Consider the following 24,450-nt stretch of genomic DNA (forward strand, 5'->3'; position numbering starts at 1 on the left):
CCAACATTCAACTACTTTAAGAAAATATTCAATTACCTAAAGTAATCAATTACTCCACTGCTAAGGAACTGTGAAAGACAAATCAATCTAAAATAAATAATGCAACAATAATTATCTAAAATGGCCGCTCTTTGAGATGGACCAAAACAGTTGGACTTTGATGCTAAATTCATATTCCACAAATAGCAGTCGGATTACCACATTTTGTCAAATGGAGGCACAAGTAGTCAAGATTTTTTCAGTTGACTTTAGTTGACTGCTAACATAATAATTAAAGAGAAAAAAAAACCATCCAAAGAGCTAGTCCCAATTGCAATTTGGCATGGAAATTCATGAAGTGAGTGATGATGAAATAATGCTGTGTTTTTTTTTTTTTAATCCTAGAAGGATCTTGACATCACAACACCCTCCAATGTTATTCCACAGTTTTTTTTTCCACGTGTTATTATCATCTTATCACATGGATAGTGAGAGAATTCTGAAGCTGCCAACTTTGGGGGAAGGTTTCATCAGCCAGCCTCAGCCGGCGTGTTTGGGGGCGGGCGGGGGGGATGGGCTGCCTGATGTAGTACTTGTGCATGCGGATGGGTTTTGAAGCATGAAGATTACATTTTTGTAAAGATGTTATTTGTCCTATTGTACAAGTACAGCATGCTTGTTTTGTCATTCTCATGTAAAATTGCAGCAAAGTGGTTTTCTTCGGTGATATATTTGTGTAAAAAAAGGACTTTTGTTTCTGCCCTAAAAATTTAAAAGTAAAGGATTTCATTTTTTTTCTTTTCATAAAGAAGTATAGTATAGAACTATTACGTAAAAATGATTCATTTAAACTCTCATTTTTATCTCGTTGGAAATGGAAAAATCATTCTCTCTTCCCGCCAAAGGATCGTCCCCTGTTTTTTGCCTGTATTTTATATATACACCAGTGATTCTCAAATGGGGTAAATAATATTTTAACATTTTGCAGCTTTGCAGTGACAAAAACTGTAAATGTTTCAAATTAAGGGCAAATTAATTCGAACACGATTATCTTTATCTTTTCAAATTAAGAGCAAAGTGATTGCAAAATTAATTGGAACATTGGCGATTTCATTGATAGTGTTCTAGCAAAAAAATTGTATGCCTTTATTTTGTTAAGTTTAAATTTTTTTAAATTTTGACATAATATCTTTGTCTTCAAAATCAGAGCAAATTGATTGGAAAATGAAGCAACACATTGCTAAATTGTTGTATAGTGACTCCTTTGCAAAAGTTTGTTTGCCTTTATTTTGTTAAGCAGATGATGTTACATGTACAAAACATTTTCACTTTTTTATTGTTTTTACCACTCTGGGGTTATTGTCATAATTTTTGTTTTCTGTCTTGTCACCCAGTGCGAGGTGAAGCTTGCCCTTAAACGCGGCCGTCTGGAAAGCAGCCTGAGCGGCGAGGAGGAGGAGGGCGACGACGGCGGCGCCGGGGACTCGGACTCGGACGACGAGTCCTCCGCCAAGGCTCGCTACTTCGGCTACATCAAGCAAGGCCTGTACTACGTGACGGAAATGGAACGTTTCGCGCCGCCGCGCAAGCGGCCTCGCACCGTCGTCAAGAACTACCGGCTGGTTAGTCTGAGGTCCACCACGCCTGAGGAACTCTACCAGAGAAAGGTAGGAGGCTGACAAAACTCACAAGAAGGACTCGTTTTTGAGTCTGCTGTATAAATGCGACTAAAAGGGCAGGATCGGTTTTTCCGCACGAGAAGGCGCACCTAAAGGTCTTCAATTTTCTCAAAAACTGACAGTGCACTTTATAATCTGCTGCACCTTAGAAGCCACATAAACCAAGTTTTCATTTTTGGGGACGAAGAAACACAATAACTTAATCGTCAATCTACATTTTAAAAGTTTTACTTCTGCATTTCAGAAATAAATGTATTTTTTACCATTAGAATTTTTATGACATCCTGTATGAAATTTTCATTTGCTTTATATCGGGTGTCAAACTCATTTTAGCTTGTGGGTAGCATGGAGTAAAATATTCCCAAGTGGGCTGGACCAATAAAACCATAGTATATATTTATATAACATAAAAACAAAACAAAAAAACCTTCATATTTATTATTCTTTTTTAATACTGTCCAGAATAGCACCAGCACAAAATCACTATTAATGACAAAACATTAATATTACTATTAATCACAAAACATTTCAAGTTTTTCATTTCTTGAAAAAAATTGAGGTAATTTTTCCATAACTTGTCCAAAATTCATTAACATTACGATTATTATAACATCATTATAACATTATGATTACGTTTAAATGAATGTAATTACCGGCCTTATCTTGCAAAAATACGCTAAGGGATTTCTGATGATTATTTTTTTTTTCTGATTCCCGCAACAAATACCACAACACAGCATTCATCGTCAGCTTCTCCAGACGAGTGACGTGACGAGGCAAGCGTTGTCTTTGTTGCCTCCCGATAGCATCTCGCTCGGGCTTTCTGGCAAATGCTAATTGCGGCGTTCAAAGTGCCGGCGGCGACAAATTGCGGCAAAGGCGCCTTTCTGCACTTTCACAAAGGCCCTCCAAGTTGGAGCGCGCTCAGTCTCATCCGTCATTTTTATGAGGCCGCATGCAGTGCCTTCTTCATCACTGTCATCATCTTTGGAGGCCATTAGTCTCGCCCATCATTTCCAACAGCCCACAGTTAAAAGTAATACATCATTATTACTATCGCTTTGGAACACTCGCTGGCCGGACCGGCTGCAGATTGTCCCCCCCCCCGCACTCTATCCATTCACACAATGTGCTTCACTTAGTGCAAATTTAGAGGACGGCAAGTTGTTAGCTCAGTGAGTGTAGCCTACTGCTATTTGTTCATTTGTTCAACACACAAATCAGTTGGGTAAAATTTGGACCCAACTTGGGCTTTTAGATGTTTCTGATGTGTGACATTAAAGGAAAAGCACCAGGAGGCTAAAATAGTGCATAGGTTGTCAGAACAAGGCGACTTTCAATATGCCCGCCCTTCTCAATGCTTGTAAACGGAAGGTGGAGAAGTACACCCTATAGGTGTCATTTTAGCTCGTTTGGGGCTCATTTATTGTCATTAAAAATTGGAAATATTCTCATTTTGGACATCTTGAAAACCTGTTGTTTTATCATGCATTTCCCCTGATTTTTGCATTAATCCTTTCAACAGCAACTTTTGAACAGGGTGCAATGTAATTTTTTCGTGTTGGGACCCTAAAACCGCCAGCGGATGATTTATGATTTTTGCAAGCCTTTTCAATGACTTTATTGAGTGGTTTAGCCTGACTTCCATAATGCAAAGTTCTCGCTATGCACTGTGGGACTTGTAGTTGACCAAAGGCTTCGATCGAAGAACTAAATGTTGCAGGAAAGCTTTTATTTTGCTGCAGGGAAGCGTTTATTTCATGCAACGCGTAGTCCCGTTTGCGACATCGGCATTGAATAGCTTTTAACATTTTTTTTCTCTCACAAAATGAAAATTCTTCTAAACGAAACAGCCTTGGAATATATATATGTCAATATACATATGTATGGATCACGCAATCCTTGCACAATTGTATTTCTCTGAGAAAAATAACAGGTGCATCATCCCCTTAAGAAAAAAAAGTCTCTGTATTCTTCCTCTAATAGACCTTGTAATCTTCCCAAATCTTTTTGAAATGTCCACACGTAAACAAAACGCAGCCTCATCTCTCTGTGACATATTTAACGCGGGAAACACATTCCGGCGTGATTTCCGCCGCAGTCGGACCTTCCATCTACACGCGCATCTCTCTCCCGCTCTCTCCCTGGCAAGGCTGCCGACATTTTCATTAGGCCAATCCGCCGAGACCGCGAGAGAAGCGTTTTTTGATGTCCTCCTACGACAGCTTTAACAGCGCGGGCTTCTCGCTGCCCTCGAGGAAGTGCAGTCTGGCTAATGTGCTGCTTTGTACTCCCACACGCGCGCACACACACACACACACACACACACAGACGGATACACCGTGCGTGTTTGCACACATTGCACGTGGGCTCGCTATTGTCGAATCAAATCATTTTTAAGGCATTGATATGACACAAAAGCGTCTGTGTTGCCAGCAAAGAGCGGCTATTTAAATCACGGCTTAAAGGCTGATGCTGATCATTAGTGTTTTATACCTGACGTGTCCCCACGTAATGACAGCGAATAAAGAACTCTCGGTACTGTATGCAAATGTATTCAGTAGGATGTACATCTGTTCAGCATCGCCAGTAGGATTCAGGTAGGCATAAATTACACCAGCGCATTTAAAGACGTACCTTGTGCTTAACAATGGAATCAATCGGAATTACGGGAAACACTGGACATATTTTACTGTATTTTAGACACTATAGGGTGACCCTAAAAGCCTTCAATTTGGTCAAAAGCTGACAGTGCGCCTTGTAATCCGGTGCGCCTTATACAGCGCATGAAGCGGCAATTTGCGTTTTTGGGGGACGAAAAAATAAAATAATTTATTTGCCATGTAACTTCTTCAGTGGATGCGATTAAACCGATTGCGGGCCAGAATCGGCTCGCGGGCCGTATGTTTTGACACCTCCGATCTAGTGATGATCTGTCGTGTAAAAGTCTTGATTTTTTTTAGACATTTAACACATTCACTGCCTACCCTGTAAATGTAATCACTGGCAGCCTTTTAAAATGGATCTTTGACATCTTTTGCTGTCCCAGTTTGCCAGATTAGGATTTTTTTTTCCCCCTGCAACAGATCGACAATGAAGAATACGGCGAGGCCTTGTCTCTGGCGCAAGCGTATAATCTGGACTCGGACCTGGTCTACCAGAGACAGTGGAGGAAGAGCACTGTCAGCATCGCTTCCATACAAGATTATCTTGTAAATTGGACACAGGACACGCCCCTTTTTTGAATACTTGACTTCTCGTTTCTTAACGCCTTCCTTCTTTGTTAACCCGCGGTCCTTAGAGCAAAATCCGCAAGCGCTCGTGGGTCCTGCACGAGTGCGTGGAGCGCGTCCCGGAGAACGTGGACGCGGCCAAGGAGCTGCTGGAGTACGGCCTGAAGGGCACCGACCTGGAGGCCCTCATCGCCATCGGCAACAGAGAGGACGGGGGCAGGTGCGGGACGCTTTTCCTTTCCGCGTCGCCTAGCGGCTTGCTGACCCGAACTACGCCGGCGCCTGTCAGGTTCATCATGCCGGGCGACGTGGACCTGGACGACCTTCCCTATGAGGAGCTGTCAGACGAGGAGGAGGCGGAGATGAAGAAGGAGAAGGAGAGCAGGAGGAAACGGGAGCTGCTGGCCAAGGTCGATTTCAGCAGGTCAGTCAGTTGCCGCACGCTCAAATGCCGACAAGTAAATAAACGTATTTCCTAACGTCATGATTTTTAATATACTCAAATTGCAGGGATTACGACTTCTCCATCAGTGCGTAAAGGTTTTTCAATATAAGACATTAACTGCAGAGTATCGGGTGTCAGGCAAGTGGAAGGCGCCGTTTGCCTTGCACACACTATTACAGTGTGTGTAAGAGTGTAATAATCATGCAGACAATAAACAAAGAAGACATTCACAACTACCGTATTTTCGGACTATGATTTAAAGCCCTGCGACTTGTAGTCCTGTGCGGTTTATCTGCAGATTACAACCTGGAATAGGGTGCAGTAGAATTTTTTTTGTTGGGACTCCAAAAACCACTGGGGGCCCTAGTGGATAATTTATGACATTTGCAAACCTTTCAATAACTTCATTGAGTGGCTTAGCCTGACTCTCATTTTCCAAAGTTCTTGCTATGCATTGTGGACTTGTAGTTGACAAAAGGCTCGATCCAAGAGCTAAATGTTGCTGGAAAGCTTTTATTTTGCTGCAGGGAAGTTTAGTATTTCATGCAACACATAGCATATCTGCATATTCCCGTTTGCGAAATATGCAGCATTAAATAGTTGGTTTTTTTTTTCTCACAAAATGAAAAATCTTAAACGAAACAGCCTTGGAATGTACATATGTGTATGGATAGGGATGATGCCATTGAACATTTTGAGGGGTTGGAAGTAAAAATATACTTATTTGACAATGTCATGACCCTTTCAAAGTCAGCCGAAGCCGGATGATAATAAGGCCACGTTAGTGAAAAATCCCCTGACACCCAGGGGTTAAAGGGGTTATCAATTACTCTGCGAGAGGACTCGCTCAGTACTACATGCTGCAATATTGCGACGCCTTATTGTAAAATCCAATTGTTTTCCATAAGAGGAAATAAAAGGAAAATCTCATCTCTATTAGTTTTTACCAGCCTCCAGCTCGTCGCCTTGTTTTCGCCAGGTCGTAAGAGGCCATTACTTTTGCGCTTCCAAAGTGGACTTAGTGTGGGAGGAAACCAGGAGAGCGGGCCGCCACCTTCAACAGTCAAGCGTTAGCGTGGACGAATGAAGATTAGCTGCTAATCAGCTTGGTGTAATTTATGCCTTTGTTGTCAGGCGCCCGGGGAAAGACTAATGAAAAAGCCTTCAGAGGCCACTAATCACCTCTCATACGCGCCGATCCGTTCGCACCATCAAACCCTTCCTACGCGCATTAGCCACAATTAAAACCTCCGAAAGGTAAACGCGTGAAAAAAAAAAAAAAAAAAAAACAGGCGTTTACGCAAATAAATGGCGCTCATTAAAAATGCATTTGCCTGCAGATGTAACTCTTTCCGCAGCTGGATGCTCGCCATTGTCGCTGATTAGACTCTTAACCCCCAGCTCGAAAAGCGCCCGTCTGAGGTGTGCACTTTTCCCTCTTAAAATTCCGGTACCGAAAACAAAATATGATTGGCTTGAAAGGAATCACTTCAGGCGCGAATGAATCGCCGCGTTTATAAATTCTTTTGTGTGCAGGGCGCTCGGGCTAATGTTTGCACCCGTGTCGCCTTGAGGTCCGCGGCGGAGGCCGGAGATGGAGAATAATTTTCTTAATTTCTTTTTAACTACACCGCCGTTACAGAAATGGCTTGGTATCAATCACTCTGTGTGTGTGTGTGTGTGTGTGTGTGTGTGTGTGTGTGTGTGTGTTTGTGTGTGTGTGGATAAAGACTATATTTAACTGTTGTCTTGTTGCACAGAGTTCGCTATCCCCTCAAGGTACGGATCCTCGCGCTTTCAAAATACTACAGTTGAACCCGTTTACCGCAGGGGATGGATATTTTCTAGGTGAAAGTCGACAATATGGAGTCATTATGGACCATAAAGATTTTAATCGATTTTAATCAAACTAAAAAAACAAACATTTATTCAACCCTTGGGTATCCTAAAATTTTTCACTAGCCTGGACTTATTATCACCTTACTTGGGCTGACTTTGAAAGGGTCATAACATTGTCTAGTATAGTATAGTATAGTATAGTATAGTATAGTATAGTATAGTATAGTATAGTATAGTATAGTATAGTATAATGTAATATATATAAAGATATATTTACTTTCAACCCCTCAATCCATAACCCTTTATCCATACATGTATAATTTTTTTTTTTGGGGGGGGTAACCTACGCCCCCTATATGTACAAAAAAATTAAAAATGTGATTATAGCAAAAGTAACTACATTGTGTTTTCAAATATTAATGAAACTGAAAAAGGAATGTTTTATTTGTCCTAGAGCATTATAACTTTTGAAGACTTTTGCATGATGGGAGTCCAGGCTAAGCCGATCAATGAAGCCAGTGAAAGGCTTGCAAACATCATAAGTTGGCCGCTAGCGGTGGTTTTGGGGTGCCAACCTAAAAATTTAAATACAGTATCAAAATAATGGCTAATTCTTGCCCTAAGAGCCAAAAGTTTTATTTCTTCTAACATGTTTTTGTTCCCTCTTCCACTTCCAATGCTGTCCCCTTGTGTTACCCTCCCAATTACTCCATACTAAAAAAATGAACATTTAAAAAAATAAAAAACATACTTTTAATTATACCGGTCTCCGCCACTTTTACACCTTTTGGCAGCCGAGCTAGCAATCTTTTAGCGTAAGCTTACACTATTTTCATTTTCAGTAAACCGGGCACCGATTTCACCACTGGTGAGCTCCAAAGAGCGACGCTGTAATTAGCACCAGTGCGAGCGCTAAGCCGGTGCGCTTTGATGCGGCGGCGAGCGCGATGAGCCGGCGTTAATCTCTACCAGCGTGTTTAGAAGAGGCCCGATAAGGAGTGATAGGGCGCGCTGTAATGAGGGATTAAGACTTCGACGGAGGGGTCAGCTCCATCGCTGCTATTAGCCGGCTTTTCAAGGGAGAGGGTTACTTCGTTTTATTACGCAGACTGTCAACATAATGTCCACATTTTAGGCTTCTTTTTTTTAACCGGTGCTCTTCTGGCCACATAAAAGGAATTAAAATCGACAATCTGGAAAGTTTTCTGTCCCAAGGTGTATCAAATTTGGACTCATCAGATGTTCAAAATTAGGTGTCTCTGGTTAAAAGAAAAAAAAAAGTTCATGATGTTCCTAATATCAAATGAAAATAGGTACAGTATATGCATGTACATTTTTCGTAGCATTTTGACATTAAGTAAGAGCTTGCATCCTTTTAGTTTGGTGGGAAACCCACTTCCCTTTATGTCTTCTTTTTTCATCTCTGCAATTATTCAATTTTCCAAGCTTTTTACGCAATTGAAAGCCGGCCACTCGCATGCCTCTGCTTTACAGCCTTTCATTCCATTCCCAATTGGAAGTAGCGTGCATCCAATAAAGCACGCCCGCCGCCTTGTTATTTGCGGCCGTCCGCTTTATTTACGGCCGTGATTCAATTACGCAGAAAATGGATTTCGCCCGGGCGCGCGGTATAATCAGTCACCTCGCCCGACAACCGCCGGCCAAAGCATTGGGGAAAAAAAAAAAAAAAAAGAAAAGCTTTCTGGTTGTTATGGTCAGTTGATTTGCTGTGATTAGCGGGAGATGATGCCTACTTGGCACTGGGGGATATTTTATTGGACGATATCGGCCAAGCTTTCAGCGGCATTTGAAGTCATCATACTCAGTTTAGTTTTCTCAAAGTCAAAAGCGGTGTTGTGCGAGAAACGGAAAGTGAAAACCTGATTGTTTTTTCTCAGGGCGTCATCATTTGAATTCTTGGCAGCAATTGGAAGGATTCGTGCTAATTTTGGCTTGTGCCGACGGACGCCCGTTTTGCCGACGTACCCACAGGAAAGCTAAAAAAGCCTTTTTGTTAGATGGTAACTGTTTCAACTTTTATGTGCTGAACACAAAACCAAGGTGGCCTATAACCTGAAGTTTCAATATTTAAAATATTTTTATGGTTGCATAAGTGTGCACACCCTTTAAAACTAAGAAAGGGCAGTGTTCAGAATTAAGCAAGCACATTCCAACTCAACATAAAATGAAAGTCGGCACACAACTGCTACTACTGCAAATAATGACCTTTTGTTGTTTTAGTAGGCCTTTCCTGACCTTTTTGCTTTCTGCCCGCATTTACTATTTAGGACAGTAAAAATCAAATCAGGCAATGTTCTCTTGTTGCAGACTGACGCTGGAGCAGAAGGAATTGTGTCGGAGCAGACTGAAGCTGCTTTCGTACTTGGACAGACTGGCAACGTACGAGGTAATTTAAGATGCAGCCCTTCTCATCCCGCCGCAGAATAATGATGGTTATTGTTCACGTAATGGTGTTGTTATTACAATATTTCATAAACTTCCAAAGCATTATGAAGCTTTCATTAAGCATTTTCAAACCTTCAACTAGAAGTAATGCCCTCCAACCGTAGATGTCGTCCTCGAATGGCGCTTGATTAGTTTAACCTTTCTCCAAATAACAGGATGTCCATGCCTTTTGTCTTTTTCTTGTCCCCATGTCCCTGGAGACAGAAGCATTAGTGGAGTATTTATGAAAGGTCAAAGTCAAATTTTCGCAATGTCTCACGTTCAGTTGATTTCAATTTAAAACAATTTTGTGGCCATACTTGTTCCTCAAAACAACCGCGCCTTAAACCGTTTCTTCTCACTGAAATAAATGGAAATGGCGTTATGGTTTGCAGAAGATCAAGAATATTTGACGGTGAACATTGCTGTATTGTCGGTCTAAATATGCTGCTGCACTTTTGTGTTCAAACTACTGTATTGCTTAAAATGTATTGCTTTTTTCCGAACAGTACTCAGTCAGATACTCCTTATCCTCTGCAAAGAGTGACTAATATTAGTAATTCAGAGTTATTGAGAAGAGAGACTGGAGACAAAGAACACAACCAAAAAAAAAAAAAAAAAACTTGCGGCGCACAGTCGGCTTTTGAGAAAATTGAAGGCTTTTAGGTGTGCCTTATAGTGCGGATAATACAGTAAAGAAATAAATCCTTGCTGGCCGTTTCCAATTGTTACCATATGCTGCGGGCCGTTAAAAAATAAACAATGGTCCGCAAATGAGCACCGTGCCGTAGTTGGGACAGCACCGGTTCATATCGAAGCATAGATGCTACTTAGTGTTAGCTCCAAGCTAGCGGCCTTAAAAAGTGTACTTCTCTATCTCAAGTCAAAGCAACTGAAATCTGTCGGTGCGTAACTGAAAAACCGCATTCTCAGTTCTTTTTTTGCGCAAGTGATCATAAAGTCCCGCCCTAAGCTAAAAAGGAGGATTTTCTTATCTGCCCTCCATTGATATTCTCTCTGAAGCGCACTAATCTCATTTTCCAAATATTGAAAGGTTGTAGCCCATAGAGATGCATTTGAAGAATCTTAACACAAGAATGGATGGCTCTCGGCCCACAAATGTGCTTTGATTGCACTGGTCAAGGCCACCAAAAGTATATCAAGCGGGAAGGCTTTGAGATTCAGGGTGAGTAATGTGAACAGCGCCACCTCTTTCCACGCTCCATAAATCGCCGCGCGGCATGGCGTGGCGTTGCCCCGCGCGCTTTTTCTCAAGCAGCCAGCAGGAAAAAGATGAGATTTTCCCCTGCTCGGATGGAGCCGTGCCAGACGGACATCGTCATGGTAACGGCGGCTGCGCCGTGGCATCCCCTCTCCCCGGCCGTCTATGAATATGATATTACGCGGGTTCCATCAGCCCGATGAGGCGCGGCGCAGTCTCGGCACGACCCGTTCAAAGGCTGCTTGCCAGACCCGCACGCGCTTTCCATTTTCAAATAATGGCAATAGCGGCGACATGTCCCCGGTCAAAGCCGCTTCCATTAGAAAAGCTTTGGGACGGACTCACTGCTGGCTGTTTTTAAAGTACAATTTTATTGCCGGCGCTTCACAGCGGTTGGACCGATCCTCAAAGACCCACACAATATTGTCTTCTGTGAAAATATGAACCCCCCCTGCCCAAAAAAAAGGGCTTGTAGTTTCTTTTTTTTCTTCTTCCAATCTTTAGTAATATGTACAGGGACATGGGTTGTTCATCCAAAAACACAGACTTCTGACCAAAAAGCAGAGATAACAAACATGTCAAATAAAATATATATACACACACACAACACCACCATCTATAGGGATCTATCTGTCATTGTAGTTTGTTTACGAACCAGAATTTTGTTGGTGTATCTCTACACCTGGCAGAAATGGTTTGGACTGACGAAAATTTACACACACGCATATACACAGTTTTGATGGGCGAGTTTCAATACCAAGTATCTGTATCGGACTGACACCTGGCCATTTTTTTGTTTTCACAACAGGAGATACTCGGGGGCCCCCATGCAGCCGAAGAGAAATACGACGCCGAATTTTTCAAGAAGTTCCGTAGTCAGAACATTGTTTTGTCAGCGCGCAACTATGCCAGGGTAATTTGATATTCCGTCATAAATTTTGTTTTACCCTCTTATGTTCAAATAATAAAAACACGTGGACTACAGGAGAGTAACGTGCAGGCGCTGGACATCCTTTTTACGTACCACGGGGCGGAACTGCTCCAACATCGACTCGCCATCTTGTCCAACTTCCCTGAGACCACATCTCCGCACGAGTACACCATCTTGCTGCCTGAGGTCTGGTGAGTATGTGGCACCGATGGGAATTGAAACTAGAATACTTCCGCCAAAAAAGGCTGGAGAAGGTTTAGGCCACGCCCAACTCAATATTCAACTATTTCAACTAACAACTTGTGTTAACTTGCGGGTCGCATTGAGGAATTATGATGTTATAATTAGAGTATTATGACTTTTGAAGACTTTTGCCTCATGGGAGTCCAGGCTAAGCCGATCATCGAAGTCATTGAAATGCTTGCGAATGTCACCTTGCCCCCCCATAGAAAAAAATTGTGACTACGCCCCTGAATGCACATACGCGCCACAATCTTCCTTCGCAGCCGCTTCTGCATTGAGCATCCATCACGACCGACACTTCCCCGCCATCCCGTCGTGGTTATTGATCCGTTTACAGTCGGAGGAAAAGACAAAAGCTGAAAAGTTTCTCTACTTGGCCTTGAATTTGTCTGTTTTATCCCTGAAGGAGATTGTTGGAATTATTCATGTTATTCAAATATTTACCCTCCATCATTTTTTCAAACAATCTTTTTTTTAAAGACAACTTTAAAAAAAAAAAAATCCTTTTTAACTGTGCCAGAGTGTTGGGAAAGATGAACATTCCGTTTTTAAGAGCGATCATTTTCCACCCGGATGATTATTTTGGGCTTTTTTACGATTGCCCTCAGTGCACACTGAGAGTCTGTATTAAATAAAAATAACAAAATCTTGTTAAGGTGATACACCACACATGTAAATGTAAATATATAACTATATATAACACAAGAAAATAGGAAGAGTTTACTAAAGATGAGATTTATTCTGTTTTGCTACAGTTTGGTGCCTCTTTTACATGGTAACATAGAAAGTACCAGAATTGTGTGTGTCTTATATTTGGGGAATTACGGTATTTTTATTGTGCTCAGTGTGGACGAGCGAGGCGAGCGAGCGCTGATGGCCTGGGACGAGCGGCGCCATCGACAGACCGACTGGTGCGAGGTCGACCAGTGCAGGTAAGCTCTGATCATGTGACTCTCGTCAGCGCCGCCATTCATCACTCAAAACGCCCTCGTATGTTTGGATCTCCGTATATTCAGATCTTATAACATTTCATTCGAACACAAAGATAATTGCCTTTAGAAATTAACGGAATTACGATATGATGGTTTTTTTTCATCTTTGTCTTATTTTTTTCTATTGTATCCAAACCTCAAATCGAAATTCTTTTACCTAAAGAATTGAGAAAAAGCTTCAAAATTTGTTGCTCCAGATTTTCATGATTTTGTCCCTTTAAAATGATCTCTTTCGATCAATTGGATTTAGTTTGCACCAAACCAAAACAGTCACTGCACTCTTTCTCAAAAGAGACTTTTCATTTAACACTAGCAGTATCCCAACTGATGGATGACTGTTGGTCAGGTCCGTGTTGGAGCAGAACCCGTTTGACGACGACTCCATCCTGTACGAGGACTCCCCGGATCTTCTGCGTTTCCGCTCGCCGGCGCCCTCTGTGCGCCTCCTGGCCGACTGGTACTGCAGCCGAGCGAGGGACATCGAATCCTGCTCCCGACAGGTCCGTCTTATCATTCCAATAACTTTTCATTCACGATTCACCTCACCTGAAGTTTAGTCTCATCCATATTTGCAGAAAAACTTATTTTCAGCACTATAAGGTACACGGGATTAACTGTTTTCATGTTTCGGGCATACTGCTTTATAAGGCGCATAGAGTAGAAGCTACAATAGTGGCTGGGGTTGTAGTACTAATAATTGTGGTTTATATGTGTTTGAATGAGATGAATTGTATATTTTTCAGTATCTAGTACTCTTCTCCGCACGGTTTAGTTCCTTCCCACTCGTGGATGGAGTTTGTCACAGTGGATTCTCCTTTCATGTTGGGAGGACTCACAAGCGTGTGGCCATTTTTTTTTTTTTTCTAATTTCGTTTTTTCCCCTCCCGTAAACTGGTGGAGGAGGGGCTTTCTTGCTCATTTTTCAAGACAGCTGTGGGGAATCGCGCCTTTCATCATCCTCTCGAGACGAAGTCACTACTCGCTTTTGTGTGTGTGTGTGTGTGTGTGTGTGTGTGTGTGTGTGTGAGAGAATTGAGTGTAAGGCCATCTTTGGTAATCTCCAGGAATCACAGCAACGCATCTCTCCTTTTTCCCTCTCTCTCCCTCGTTCCCTTTTAATTAGACCCTGTCTCCCTTTCTTGCTCTCCGCATCACGTTACTCCGGGAGGCCCCAGGGATCTTACCTCAGTCCCTTGACGCTTGAGCTTCATACACTTTTTTTTTTCTTTCCAACCATGCGCACATGCTCTTGACAGAAAAATGGACACTTTGCGCAGACCTTTTCTTGTAGAAGTATGTGTTTTTTGTTCTTTGTATTTGAATGGGAGTTTATATGATAAACCTGTTGTGTGTTTATTATTCATATTAAGCGATACACCCCTGTTTGCATTTATATGATACATTTTCCTCATCATTTTTATTAGAACCAAAACACAAATTGCCGTTGAGGGAAAAGTCCACTTATTTAAATGTGAAATTTGCAGCAGTAACATTAGCGTTGCGGTACAGGTGGACTGCGCGCTGTCGCTAGTGCGTCTGGGGACAGAGCGTTCCGTTCCCGGGCTGGAGCCGCTGTGTGACGACCTTGTGACCCTGGAGACGCTGGTCTACGAGACGCTGAGTGAGATCAACCTGACACTACGAGACCTGCAGCAGCTTGCCGACATCGACAAGCTGCGCCTGCTCATGAAGAACGTAAGGCGCCCACAAACTTTCATTCCTTTAAAAAAAAAAATCTTTTGAGGAAAACAAAATATTTGTGCTCATTTGTTAGCATTATCAATCATAGAGACTGGAGACAAAAACACAACCTGCGTTAACATCTTTTATAGGAGGAGAAGGCATACAAGGCTATACCACTGAATAAATGCAATAAGAGTAAATATGGGATAACTTGTGTACATTTCTACTAACACATTTGTTCCGCAGCGTTTGTTTCCCCTTTTCATTTGCGCGCTAATAAAAGCCGGCGGCGGTCGCGGCTAGCGTAGCGACCGCGGTGTCCTTGGAGTGCATTATGAGCCGAGCGCTCCCTAATGCGTGGCCCGCTACTTGTAGCGGCCAGGAGCGGCGCCAGTAAGATCGCTCATGCGGGCGGCCGGCAAACGTTGTTTACTAGCAGCGCAACAAGCCCTTTGACTGCCCCGGCGGGACTCGCTCGCATCTTCTTCAGTTCGATTCGAGTCCTTTGAGCTTTATCGCAGAGCGGACGAGTGGATTTCAGTTCGCCAAAGAGAGCAAGCCCTTTGAAATAAATCGACGCCGTTAGCTTTGTCTCGCTGCGACGCTACGCCGTGACTCTGCGCCTTCAGTCCAGCAGGGAGCGCTACGTGAAAGACGCCTTCCAGTGGATGGTGCCTTTCCTGCACCGCTGCGAGCGACAGGAAGAGGGCGCCGCCCAGCGCCTGCTGCGGGACTTCCTGCTAGGATTGGCCGCCAGCGACCTAACCTTCCCACTCATCATCTTCCAGCACTCCAAACCCGACGTGAGTCCCACCCATTCATTCAATTTTAGTCGTATTTGTGGCCAAAAATATTTGTGTCCTTTTCTCTTTGTTATTTTAATAACAAACCAACTCGGGTTTACTGGTTATCAATTTGAACGGACTTTCCCGGTCGGTTGGCAACATTGAAAAGAAGGTTTTTAAAGCAATGTTGTCTTTTCAAGGGCAACGAAAAGATCCATTAATGTCTTTCCTCGGCTAACGCCCCTCGAGAAGCGTGTTCGAGTGAAGCCGTTTGACATCTTCAGCCGGCTTAACTTGTCTCGGTCCGCAGTGCGCGCAGAAGGTGATGGGGGACCCCGACCGGCTGATGGCGGTGGCGCTGGAGTGCATCTACTGCAGCCAGAGGGACGACCAGCTCGGCTTGTGCTACGACATCCTGGAGTGCCTGCCGCAGAGGGGCTTCGGGTAACGACATCAAAACAAAAGTCTCTCTTCCCGCTCGAGACGGCGTGAAAAAACAAAAAAAAAAGCCTGTGTCCATGAAATGGCTTCTTCATCCCCCGCGCGAGCGCTTTAATTTCAAATTAGAATTACTACTGGGAAATCGCTTTCTTTGTTGGACCTGTTAAAAGACATATTGAGTTTGAAATGAGCTGAATTGCTTTTGCACTTTGCACATTTTCTATAACATCCCAGATGCATTTCGACTGTCTGATTTTCACTTGTGCAATTTTCTGCAAATTAAGAGCTTGATTTTTATTTTGTTTTTTATTTATTTACCTGCAACTTTTGGGCTTTGGGAGTACTTTTGTTTTGACATGCGCAACTTTTGAAAGATTAATGTTTGGCCTGTTTTTGGCTTTCGGCCAATTAAATCAGCCAATTATGCTCCTTCAAACATGGCGTGATTATTATTAACTTTTTACCTTTGTGTATTCTATTTATTGACAACAGTTGTATATTGCAAACGCTGCTGTCGTTATTTGTTACACGTACATTTTTTATGCTTAGTTAATTATCAGGAAAAATGTTGTTTTTCTATGGATTTGTCATTCAAACAGAAAATTGAGGGTTTTTTTTTTTCCAATTAATGCACGCAATTGACCTGGATGCCATTACTTACCAAGGACACAAGTCATAGATTAAAAAAAAAAAAAAAAAAAAAAAAATCACAAATTACATTGGGCAACATAAATCATGCCTAAATGTGTTCAATATTTTGGTTAGTTTGTGAACCGAAAAGGAACTTTTTTGGGTTTCTTTTTACATTAAAATATATTTTAATATTAATAATGATTAGTTATTAATAATTATTGTTTGTGGAGGTTCCCTGCTATTGGCAGTGCAAAGGTATCATTCCTATGAAAATTCCACTATCTATTTGATTTTTTTTTATTTATTTATTTTTTTACAATATACTTTAATCCAAAAAATGCCCTGAATCAGCACAAAGGGCCTCACAGGTTAAAACAAAATCTTACACAACGTCACAAACAAAGCTCCCACAAGAGGAAGGAAAACCTCCAAAACCCCATCTGGGAAAATAAGAAACCTTCAGAAGGGAGCGCAGGTCACTGTCGATGTACAAGTCGATGAAATGTAGGGTTTTTTTTTTTCAACCCCGATTGACAACATTTCAAATCCCTCAAATGTCTTCTGTACAAGCGAAAAAGGTTTCGATGATTGCGACTCTAATATACTTTTAGCGGTACATTTCCAAAAATCTGACTCAGTCATACTCAGAATAGCTTCAAAGTGGCTCTGATTTTGCCTTATTTGCTGAGCACTTGAGCTACGGCGGCTGGGCTCAGTTTTCCCTAATTTTGCGTGAAATTGCTTTGTGGGGGAAAAAAATAAAATGCGCAAGTGTGTTCTTGTGAGGATGCTTGAGGGAGACAACGAGCGAAGGTGATGGGAAGGTGGAACGAGTTGTGCCAAAAGAGAACAGATATTCTCTTACAAAAAAAAAAAAAAACGGGCAAGCACTCAGACACATGCAGACGCTCCGGCTAGTTGGTCGCGGGTCGCCTCTCTAGCGAGCCTGACCCAGAATTGTCAGCCTGGAGGACAAGCGTCATGGGGGCTTTTTATTTTTAGGCGGGCCTTGTTGCGGCAGCTAAAACAGGACACGTGTCTCCAGCTCACTGAATGACGGGCACGGCCAAAGCTTTTCCACATATTGACAAACAACCATTTTTATTTATTTATTAAAATTATTTTGAGCATGTGAGTTTACTTAAGTTTAGTTTGGGGTTATGCCAAATGCTTCCCGTGTGATGTCATTGCTAAAGTGCTAACGACGTGCTAACGCCATCTTCAGGTGCGACAGTCCAAAATGGTATGTTACGTATGTGTTTTTATGTGAATATTTACAATGTTAGCTGTAGCTAAAGTCAATTTTTGTTCGTTAGTACAACGGTGTAATTTGTTGGTGGGATGTGTGGATGAAATGAGTAAAGATGAAAAATGGAAGACACCCACACGCAATGTTTTTCTTGTCTTGCAGGCCAGAGACAGACATCACAGCATCTCTGCACGATCAGGTGGACAAGCTGGAGAAGCACCTCAGGTGACACCAGCTAGATTGCGTCCCTGGGCAATAAATTTTGAGCTTAAACCAAATGCGGTGTGCAAGCTTGTATTTTACCAGTTAACCTGTTGACCATTTGCTTCTGCAGCGTGGCAGAGGTTTTGGAGAAGCACGGCCTGCAGAAGCCCATCTCGTTCGTGAGGGCCAGTCAGGAGAGCCCCGAGGAAGCTCGCCAGCTCATGGTCAAGCTGTGTCGCCACACCGGACGCAAGTACGCATGCCATATAAGGAGATCCCATATGAGATTTTTCACTATGTTGATGCCCATTTTTATTAATGGGCTTTGTATTTTTGGAGCCGGGGACTCATTCCCTTTAGCGCAGCTCCATCTAGTGGATGCATAATGCCAGCCAAGCCACTACTGTAGCTTCTATTCTATGCGCCTTATAATGCGGTGCGCCTTATATATGAAAACACTTTTCGATTAGGGCTTTCATTGAAGATGCGGCTTAGAATCTGTTGCGCCTTTTAGTGCGGAAAATCCGGTAATTAGTTTTCTGCTATTGATGTTTGTGTCGGTAGGAAGCCTCCGGTGGGCGAGACTGTGTGGATGGGTCTTCTGCAGGATCTGCTGGACATGCAACAGAACGTCTACGCCTGTTTGAAAGCGGAGACGTGTCACCAGGTACAGCCATCATGTGACACACCCTCTGTCCCACTTTATTTTACTGTGATTTTTCTTTCTCTTTTTATTTTAAAATTCCTGTGACCCTTGTGATGATGAATGTGAAATGTGATGCATGGATGATTTAAAATTTATCTTAGGTTTCATGCTTTCTTTCCATTTAATTTTTTTAATACTGCAGTTGAACATAACAAATACAATAAAAAATAAGCTGCGTTGCATACTCCGAATGTTTTTTTTTGTTTGTTTAAATATGCAATTCCAACTTGCAACTTTGCAGATCTTCGTTGAGTCCCTGCTGTGCTCCAGCCGGCTGGAGAACGTGCGTCTGGCGGGTGAGCTGATGCACTGCTCCAAGGTACTGCTCCGAGGTCCTTCTCAAATGGGATGCAGAGGGACGGCGCGGCCTCATCCCCCCTCTGCCGTTTTCAGCTCAGCCGGGACGTCCCCGTCAGCGGGTCGTTCCGCGGGAAGGGCCCCGCCCTCAAGGTGGCCTACCAGGACAGTGTGGAGTTGGTGCTGGCCGCCGCCAGGGAGTACTTCAACTCCTCCAGCACGCTCAGCGACCCCTGCATGGGCCTGGCCAGGTGGGACCCCAACCCTTTGTTTACGTTCTTCTCGTCTCTCCTAATCTCCTCTGGGTAATTACGCCGCGGAACGGAACGAGAGCGCCTAATTTGCGTACTAAGTGGAGTGAACTGGGAACGTGAAGCGCGCCCATCTCGCGGACGCATCGCATTCATCTGAATAATGTTTGTTTTGGCCGTAGTGAAGCGGCTCATTTGGCGCCGCTAAAACACAGGCCAATCGCCGGCTTTTCATATTAATGCCGCAACCCCGAGAAAAAGATTCTGGGCTCCCCCGCTCTTTGTGTTTCCTGACCTGCCGCCAATGGTGAAATCTGCAAGTGATTGACACTTCATCGGTAAAAAGGTGCTGCAGGAAAGCACTAAGTTGGTCTAAATAAAGCTCCTTCATTGTCTTCAACATAGTTCCTTAGCACCACAATGTCATTTTTCTCTCTCTCTCTCTCTCTCTCTCTCTCTCTCTCTCTCTCTCTCTCTCTCTCTCTCTCTCTCTCTCTCTCTCTCTCTCTCACACACACACATGCACACATAATTTTACTAGAAAACTAAAAAAAAAAAATATAATAAACTTTTTCGCTCGATTCCAATCAGCTGAAAATATTTCCAATCTCAGGATCGGGACAACCCTTTGCAAACATGACCTATGTCTTTATGATTGAAGCTCCTTAACATCACCATAGTTCCTTTATACCAAGATGCCACTAAATGGCAGTAAAACACTAAATTTGTCAAAATATCGCCTTCAACTCACCTCAATGCTAATATTTGTTAGCCTGACTGGCATTACGCTAATGAAGATGAGCGAGACAAAACGCGTGTCGCTGTCCTCAGGGCTTGTCTGCAACTGATCAGCGACTGCCCTCCGGCCATCCAAGAGGAGCTTGACCTGGTGGACGCCTTGGGACAGCTGGAGGACTTTGGCGTCAACATCCTACCGCTGCAAGGTAACGAGCACCTGCTTTGAAAGTGGCTTCGTCCCAATATTGTTGCAAACGTTGTCACGTGATCTCGCCAAAGGGTCGTACCTTGTCAGAGCTTCATCTAGTGGACAAAAGATGCAAGGATGTCCTTGCAGCATTTAGGGTTTCAGTTCAGAAAAGCAGGGACGAACTAGTTGCTCCCCACACTTTTGTCGCTTCACCTCTGAACCTCCTTTTCCTTTTCTCTTTGATACTTCCCTACCCTTTTTTTTTTTTTTTTTTTTTGCTTTTGGGCTCTGGTGCTCAACAGCGGGAGTAAATCCACGTAGGGGATAACAAGGCAAAGAAAAGGTTGTTTTGTGTGCATGTCCCTTTTGTGTGACTTTTTCCATAGCTCAGGGCCACGCCATTGTGCTGCCGTTTTCCTATTCACAAGAAAGACACACACACTTTTTTTTTTTGCTCTCATCAAAACACACATGGAGGTGTTGATTGGAGGGATTTGATAATAGGGAAGCACTTTTCAGCTTCAGGTGACACTTCGCACAAATGCAGAACGACTTGCTTTTCGGATTCTGCAGTCACTTGTGAATACTTTCAGGTTGGGAAAAAAAAAAGACTTCATTTTGGTATCAAATGTTCCTCGCCTCTGTTAAAATTATAAAAGTATATGTAATATAGAAGTATAAATATGGAAAAAAACATGAAAAATATTAAAATTAAGCAAAATTTGTTAAAAGTATTCAAATTAATGCTAATGTTTTGAAAGTTAAAAAAATAATAAAAACAAATATGTTTTTTTACATTACAGCTGAATATGTCCTAATGTTTGAATTCAAGGTTTAAAAATATTTAATTTTCAAATTCAAGGCATGGTTGTATAAACATGTTAGTCAGACCTTATTTTTTAACTAATTTTTTATTTTTTTCTTGATTTTTTTTTTTTTTTTTTTTTTACATTTATAATTTCATTGACTAATTATTTTTCAATGTTATATACATTTTCTTCAAAAAAGCTGTTTTTTAATTTTTTTTACCTTTTTAATTTTTAGAATGAAACCCTTTACAGCCACTAAGGAACTGCACTTCAAAAATGGGGTCACAATGAATATTTGGGATGTATAAAATAAGCAAAAGCAGCAATGTGATTGTATTATAATGTCCTCCCTTTGCCTGAAGTGCGCCTCAGCTCGGATCGGCTGTCTCTGGTGGAGGAGTGCGTGGCCCACTGCGCCGCCGCCTACAAGCGCTCCGCCACGCTCCTCAATGTGGCGGCTCTTCTGCGGGTGGCAGGTAACAAAAAAATATATATTTATTTTATTTTTGTTTTTGTTTTATTTTTTTCTAACTCAGAAATTGTATGACCATGAGGTGGATGTTGTTAAGCTTTATTAACGCCTAGGGGAAATTTTGATAAAGTCGGGCTTGTAAATGTTTTCGCAGCGTGATATCAAAGGAAAAGCATACAAAAAAAACACTAGGAGGCTAAAATATTGCATAGAATGTCAAAACATGACGACTTTCAATATGCCACTCTGCCGTTCCTGCTAAATACTTGCAAACGGCAGTTGAAATTAAGCCCATGTTGGGCTCATTTCCTGTCATTCAAAATTGGAAATCTTCTCAATTTTTAACATTGAAAACCCAATATTTTATCAAGCATTTTCCCCCCCGAATTCTGCATTAATCCTTTCAATGGCAACTTGCAAAAAAGGTGCAATAGAAATTTTTGCCTTGACCCTGGGGTGTGCTCGTGGACAACCTCTGACATTTGCAAGCCTTTCAATGACTTCTTTGAGAGGCTTAGCCTGACTCCCATAATGCAAAGTTCTCGCTATGCATTGTGGGACTTGTAGTCGACCAAAGGCTTCAATCCACAAACTAAATGTTGCAGGGAAAGCTTTTATTTTGCTGCAGGGAAGTGTTTTATTTCATGCAACGCATAACATTATATCTGCACACTCCAGTCTGCAAAATGTGTTTTTTTTTTTTTTCTTACAAAATGAAAATTCTTTGAAACGAAACAGCCAGGGGTTAAAACTAAACGGCAAGGCACAAACGACGTACAACGAAACAAAGGACAAATAGTGTTAGGTATTTTATTGATATCCGATTCAGCTTGAGCAACAGTAACGATGATGTGATGCATCGGGCTAAGAAGACGTCTGGGTTTGATGCCGTCTGCGCAGCATCAAGGAATAAATAAGCAGCGTGTAAACAGAACCGCCTGAGGGGCATCAAACCTTATGTAAATGTTGCAGAACCATCAATCATTTCTCGTTGTGTAAAGTTTGTAGAAGACGGGGGAAAAAATCTGCTTGGTAGCCACAAACGCTTGCCTGGGGCCATAGCTATCATCGCACAATCATGCTGTTTGTTTTTACCTTTCTATTCCGTTTTCCTCTTTTTTTTTTTTTTTTGCTGGACCCACTGTTGATGCACAATCGATGGTACCTAAAGTAATCAAGTACTTAAAGTAATGGATTACTTTAGCTTACATTGGTACCAAAAGGAACCGATTCCTCTCGTACTTTAGTAGCGTACTAAAGTACTTGAATACTAAAGTCACTGAAGAAGTTACATGGCAATGAATATTTTTTTTCATCCCCCCAAAATGAAATTTGGCAGTTTATGTGCATTATGAGGCGCATCGGATTACAAGGAGCACTGTCATATTTTAAGAAAACTTAAGGTTTTTAGGTATGCCGCATAGTGCGGAAAATACTGTACGTTGTCGACAAATCAACAAAATCTGTCATAAAATGAGAACCCCCTTTACCATACTGAGAAACCTATACAAAAAAAGAAAAAAACTGCTTTTCATCCTCTCTGCGTGACCATTTTTTGATTGAGTTTTGCCATTGATACGATGGAAAAAAAAGTCCCCGGACACCGCTTGAATGCTAAGACGGAAAGCAATCTGGCCAAGCCCGCATATGGCGGCGCCGATTCCCTCGTTTATGCCTTCTTTCTCCATATTTAATTTGTGCCCGGCGGAGATGAAGAGCCACCGCAGTAACCTCATTTAGTGGGGCGGACGGCCATTAATATGCCGCCTCGTCGCGCCGACCTTCGCATGGAGGAACCAGATTTATTCAGACAGATGTTAGACGTGATGAGCGGGATTATGACTTTAGCGTGTTGATCGGGTTCAAAGGAAAATCATTTCTTTTACAAGGAGCATTTATTTCTTTGCACGCGCGCGTGTGTGTGTCTGTGTGTGTGTGTGTGCGTGCGTGCGTGCGTGTGTGTGTGTGTGTGTGTGTCTGTCAAGGGGATGACGAGGCCACCCGCAAAGGTCAAGTTTTAACCCTGCTAGCTGAGCAAGCCCTCCAATGTCTGGACTTCAAGGCTTCTTACGCCCACTGCCAGGACCTTATGGCCGCAGGTACGTCGTTAGCTCAGCGCTAGCTACTGTCAAGCGCTAGCTTAACCCCTGTGAAGTGTTTTGATCATTTTCCGGTCATTTATTCCACATCATTCTCGCAGCATTTTAGCCAAAGCCGAAGTTCTTATGGCATTATATTCAATCAAAGAAGCGAGCATACTGAACCACCGTCCGAGTCCCTCCTTGTTCATGCGCAGAAATATTACAAAAACCGAGAAGATCATGTTAAAGTTATCATGTTTCCGGAGTCTCAAAGTATGGAGCTGAGTGCTCCGTTTGGAGAACACGGAAAGCTTATCCATTTGACTGCTTTATTACTTGCAGCCTTTTGGGATATAAACATAATCATAAACTTGGTGAAACACGGATGCTGCGCAACTTTGGGTATTTATGGTAAAACGAACTTGAAGCGTCACGAGGAAAAGGAAAAACTGCATCGAGGGCGTTTAACACTGGTGAGGCGTTTACTGACCACTCACAATGTGGGAAATCTGAAACACACTTAACGGGCAACAAATTTATAACTGACTGATATGAAAACCGACGGGAAAAAATGAAGAGTTTACAAAAGATGAGTTTATTCGGTTTTTTCATATTTGACCCCAAGGTGCTAAAATTACACCATTAGTCATCTCTCCCCTAATTACAAGCACTCTTGTCGTTGGCTTTCGAGCTCGACCTTTTACAGTGCATGCAGAAGTGCACGTTAAAAATAATCGCCATAAAAATGTTCATACGGCGTTTTAAGCATTCGGCTTGCCGGCACCCCGCCTCGGCCGGCCCGGTTTAAGGTCGGCCGCCTTTGCGCGCGCCGCACTCAGGAGAGCGATTACCGCAACATAATATATGGCCGCGCCTAATTGTTCTCTGTGTGCTTCACATAAT

The 24,450-nt window shown here is 42.5% G+C and overlaps 1 protein-coding gene across 2 annotated transcripts in view; it reads left to right on the forward strand.

Annotated features, from left to right (window-relative positions):
- nbas (NBAS subunit of NRZ tethering complex) overlaps positions 1–24,450 on the forward strand; it is a 78,613-nt gene that overhangs the window by 13,143 nt on the left and 41,020 nt on the right. For both annotated transcript variants that reach the window (XM_088403744.1, XM_088403745.1), the window contains exons 15-34: positions 1,374–1,646; positions 4,745–4,870; positions 4,960–5,111; positions 5,181–5,315; positions 9,504–9,582; positions 11,651–11,755; positions 11,828–11,964; positions 12,862–12,948; positions 13,355–13,508; positions 14,518–14,703; positions 15,321–15,494; positions 15,787–15,920; positions 17,962–18,024; positions 18,134–18,256; positions 18,568–18,670; positions 18,951–19,028; positions 19,103–19,257; positions 20,089–20,201; positions 21,357–21,470; positions 23,452–23,565. In XM_088403744.1, the coding sequence (XP_088259870.1) occupies positions 1,374–1,646; positions 4,745–4,870; positions 4,960–5,111; positions 5,181–5,315; positions 9,504–9,582; positions 11,651–11,755; positions 11,828–11,964; positions 12,862–12,948; positions 13,355–13,508; positions 14,518–14,703; positions 15,321–15,494; positions 15,787–15,920; positions 17,962–18,024; positions 18,134–18,256; positions 18,568–18,670; positions 18,951–19,028; positions 19,103–19,257; positions 20,089–20,201; positions 21,357–21,470; positions 23,452–23,565 (2,605 nt within the window). The remainder of the gene's footprint in view (positions 1–1,373; positions 1,647–4,744; positions 4,871–4,959; positions 5,112–5,180; positions 5,316–9,503; positions 9,583–11,650; positions 11,756–11,827; positions 11,965–12,861; positions 12,949–13,354; positions 13,509–14,517; positions 14,704–15,320; positions 15,495–15,786; positions 15,921–17,961; positions 18,025–18,133; positions 18,257–18,567; positions 18,671–18,950; positions 19,029–19,102; positions 19,258–20,088; positions 20,202–21,356; positions 21,471–23,451; positions 23,566–24,450) is intronic.

This window comes from Hippichthys cyanospilos, chromosome 20 (assembly GCF_059441005.1).
Source record: "Hippichthys cyanospilos isolate Australia breed blue-spotted pipefish chromosome 20, RoL_Hcya_1.0, whole genome shotgun sequence".
Classification (NCBI taxonomy): domain Eukaryota; kingdom Metazoa; phylum Chordata; class Actinopteri; order Syngnathiformes; family Syngnathidae; genus Hippichthys; species Hippichthys cyanospilos.